The 4,193-nt window shown below is 54.8% G+C and overlaps 1 protein-coding gene across 3 annotated transcripts in view; it reads right to left on the reverse strand.

Moving 5' to 3' along the window:
• The window catches only part of LOC103739993 (copine-7), a 17,837-nt gene extending 14,523 nt beyond the window's left edge, over positions 1-3,314 (reverse strand). For all 3 annotated transcript variants that reach the window (XM_008840520.2, XM_008840519.2, XM_008840518.2), the window contains exons 1-2: positions 3,055-3,314; positions 873-1,055 (exon numbers count right to left, since the gene is read on the reverse strand). In XM_008840520.2, the coding sequence (XP_008838742.1) occupies positions 873-1,055; positions 3,055-3,222 (351 nt within the window). In that variant the 5' untranslated portion in view covers positions 3,223-3,314. The remainder of the gene's footprint in view (positions 1-872; positions 1,056-3,054) is intronic.
• Positions 3,315-4,193: the final 879 nt, after the last annotated feature.

Below are 4,193 nucleotides of genomic sequence, written 5' to 3' on the forward strand. Positions count from 1 at the left end.
ACCAAAAATAAATAAATAAATAATAATAATAAATAAAATTTTTTAAAAAATGAATTAGGAAAGGAAAGCTACTCCATTAGACAACATACATGACAGTACTGGATGTTGAACTTGAATACTTAAATGTAGAAAGAAGGGAATTAACATGCAATGTACCTAGACTAGAACACAACCTCAAATTTTTGTTAAATTGTTGAATAATGAGACAGGGTTTTAATGGGATGCAAGTGTATGTGTTTGGTTGCAGGAGATGAAAGAGGGGAAGTATCAAAGAGGGCACTAATAGCGAGGCGCCATGATGCACACCTATGGTCCTAGAACTCAGAAGGCTCAGGAAGAAGTGGGGTCAGCCTAGGCTACCTAGTGAGTTGAAGGCCAAGCTGGGCTGTAGGACGTGCCAAAAAGAAAAGAAAGAAAGAAAGAAAGAAAGAAAGAAAGAAAGAAAGAAAGAGAAAAAGAAAGAAAGAAAGATTGGTGTGTGATTGTGATGTTGCTTGCCTATAATTCCAGCAGTTGGGAGGTGGAGGAAGGAGGATCAGAAGTTCAAAGTCATTCTTGGTTACATGTGGCGTTCCAGGAAATTCTGGGTTACATGAGACCCTGTTTCCCAACCAAAAAATTACAAAACAAATAAAGTGCCAGGTGTGGTGATCCTCATCTTTAATCCCAGCACTTGGAAAGCAGAAGCAAGCAGACTTCCGTGAGCTTGAAGCCAACCTTGTCTACATAGTGAATTCTAAATCAGCCAGAGCTGCATAGTGAGAGGTGGGCAGAGCTAGATGCTGGTTCCTGTAAAATTCCTGAAGTAAAGGCATCACTGTTCTCTGTAGGCTTCTCCTACCCTCCCCCCTCCCAAGGTGATGGGTGCCCACCTGTCCCAAGGTGCACTCCATGCCCCCAAGGAAGTCGTCATCCTGGCAACTGAGGCCACTGGGCCCGTGAGTGTCAAACACTTCGAAGCGCAGCTTCTGCACCTCCTCGAAGTAATAGTCAATGGTGAAGACCTTGGAGAACACAGGGTGCAGGCTGCTCTTCACCACCTCAGTTCTGTCCACCTGCAACAAGCCTCAATGGGTGAGCCCACGCCATAGTTGGAATCTCCACTACAACCCTCCCCCACAGACCTGGATTTCTGTGATTTCCCTTCCCACTCATCTGTGCCCTTTCAGGTCTGTTTTCCATCAACTGGGCCCTACAGGGCTATGGCCCACCCAGAGGGACCACTCACAGAACTTCAGCACCTCCTTCCCTGGAATAAAGACACACCCCTTCCCCAGCTAGCCACAGGCTGCAGCTACTCTGAATCCTCTTACCTCTTGCCTGCCACTGCCTTCTCTATCCCCACATTACAGATGAGAAAAATGAGGCTCAGAGACCTGCAGGGTCTTACCCAAGGACAAAGAAATCAGGGACAGAATCAGATTTCAGTCCTGGGTTGTACAATCCCAAAATGGAGACCTTTTCCTAGCATTCATCTGAGCAGCCAAGGGATAGGAATGATGAGTCCCTCCTAAGAGGACTCAGGTTCCTGGCATCTCCCACCTGACTAACTCCCCTCCAGTTCATCCCCCAAAGAAAAGCCTCAGCTAGTAGGTGTTAAGTCCCCTACTACAGAGACTCCTGCACAAAAGCCCAAGGTCTGCATGGGTCCCTCCCAGGGACATACATACTAGGCAGAATTCAACCAAGCAGCAAATTGCTATGAGAGACCTGGGGCACCGGGTGGTCCTTAAATAGCCTGGAAGGACAACAGCCCCCAAATACATTTGGGGTGCTTAAATACATAGTTCTGGGCAGGCCCTTTGTCTTCAAGGTCAATGCACCTCAAGATTTCTCAACCCCAGAGGCTAAGAAACATCCTGAGATGTACAGATCTAGTGACTGGGAACAGGTGCCATCCCTCAGCAGTGGGTCCCCGTGATGTGCCCCTTTCATTCTCTGCACATCCTAGATGCCCTAGCTGTTCCCACTGCAGCCACAGTGTTCTCATGTCTCCTCTTCCCCAGCCCCTCTCCTCTGCTGCCCCTCACACAGCTGCCACAGTCAAGGGGTGCATTGGAACTGATGGGGGTAGGGGGGTGGGACAGCACTCCTGCCTGGATAGAGACTTGAGCTCAAGTTCCCTCCAGCCCTAAGGGGTTCAATATTCTGTCATCCCTGCTGACGGCCTTTCCACTAAGGAGGTGTGACTCCATTTCTTACTCTTAAGATGAAGTCAGTATTTCATGATAGTGACTGAGGAAGTGCTTTAGAGTCCAGAGCATGGGCACTGTCAGAGACAGAGCTGAAATGGGGGGGGCATGGACCAGCAGCCACAGGGAAGCCCACTCTCCTGCAGGGTCTGTGGATGTCCAGAGGAAACTCCCCATGCTGGAGGTATGTGCCCAGCCAGGGTCTGCAGGGAGTACTAACCAGGTACAGTGCTCAACCCTAGCCAATGCAGGTAATTTGGTATTTTTCCCCAATAGGTGAGGACACAGGCTGGGGACACAGATGACAGGCTGGGGAGTCATCCAGCCAGAGCCACCCGAATCTAGGGGCTGGGGTAGCTGCCCAGCCCTGCCCAGCAAAGCTCCATTCTCCCCAACCATCAAAGTCCATTTAGCAACCAGAACACCACTGGCCACCCTGACTCAGGTGCCTCTGCCTCATGGGCGAGAAGCTCGTGGTTGCTGCCAGCAACAGAGGGGGACCCTATGTCTCTAAACAACCCCTACCTCTGCCTCAGGCAGTGTCTCCACTCCCGAGCCCCACTGCCTCCTGTGCCCATCATTCGAGCCCTCTGCAGGCATTTCAAGCCTGGGCGCTTCACTCTGGCCCCAGGACCCCAACCTGAGACCCTCCGCTGCACTTTGACTTCTGGGCACTTTGTACCAAAGCCCCTTTCTGTTCCTGCTGCCTGCCGTCCAATTGCTACGCCCTTCTCCATAAGAGCACTCCCTCTTTGGCCCTGGTAGCCCCAGATTCAGGATGCCCCTGCCGGCACCCTAAGCCTCAGCACACACTTGATTCTGTTTTCTCCGGTGCCCAGTTCCACCACCCCGGCCGCCCTACCTGCAGCCACTGGCCCTGTGCCTGCTGCAGCAGCACCACGCTGGGGTCGGATTTGGTCAGCGGGTCCCGGTCCAGCAGGTGCCGGCAGCTAAGCCGCAGCTCCACCTTCGAGGCGCAGGGTGCAGGTACCACCCCCGGGGCCGCGGGACGCTCCGAGTCCCCGCTCATGGTGCAGACACCGCGCTCGCACCGGTGGGCGCCAAGAAATGGTGGCCGGGCCAGGCGTGGCCGCGCTCCCCCGCACGCCCGCTGGGCGCGGACACACGTGGCTCAGGCGGTCGCCACCGCGCGGGGGCTGCAAGGCAGGGATGCAGCGGGGTTGGGAGAGGAGGATGCAGAGCAGCGAAGGGGCGGGGTCGGGGTGGGGCTGCAGGGGAGCGGCTGAGGGGCGGGGCTGCACCGGGATGTTGGAGGAGCAGAACGGAGGAGGGGCGGGGCTGGGAGACCTGGGCGGAAGAGTGACCCTTGGACCTGGGTTCCGATTCCTCCCCGCGAGAGTCCCGGCTGAGAGGTACAGGTCTGGGTCACGCGCCAGCGCTGGGATTGGGGTGTCTCCGTAGGATTCCGGTTCTGGAGGCTCCACACTGCCTGGACCTAGACACCAGGTGTGTGTCCAGACAACCCCGGGGAGAGGCACAAGACACCCAGCTTCGCACCAGTCCCTGCGCCCCTCTCGGGATAGTCACCCGAATCTCAGACAACTTAGTGCACGCGTCCTGTTGCCGGGCGCCGCTGGTCTGGGGCTGGAAGCAGGAAGGGTGTCCCTGTTTCTCAGACTGTGTAGGCCAGGGGCGAGCGATGAGAGCCCCTCCTCAACTTCTGGTGTGGGGCTGAGCGTCAGAGGAGGACTAGGGGTGTTCTGGGAGCCACCTACACCTGTCACGGTCCATACCCATCCCCGGGACGGAAGGGAAGCTTCATCTCCTCCCTCTCCCTCTACTCTCTCCACTCCCCAGAACAAGCCACTCAGAAGAGGAGGTGTTGGGTGTGACAAAGATCTCCCAGTCCATTCTCTTTGCCAATTTCTACCTAAATATAGGGCAGAGACCTGCCCAAAAGCCCTGGGGGTAGGTAAGTAAGGGAGACCATGAGAGTTGGGTTCTGGGAGGACAGAGGCAAACAGGACTTCAGAAGGTTCT

Source organism: Nannospalax galili, unplaced genomic scaffold (assembly GCF_000622305.1).
Source record: "Nannospalax galili isolate Female #2095 unplaced genomic scaffold, S.galili_v1.0 scaffold459, whole genome shotgun sequence".
Classification (NCBI taxonomy): Eukaryota; Metazoa; Chordata; class Mammalia; order Rodentia; family Spalacidae; genus Nannospalax; species Nannospalax galili.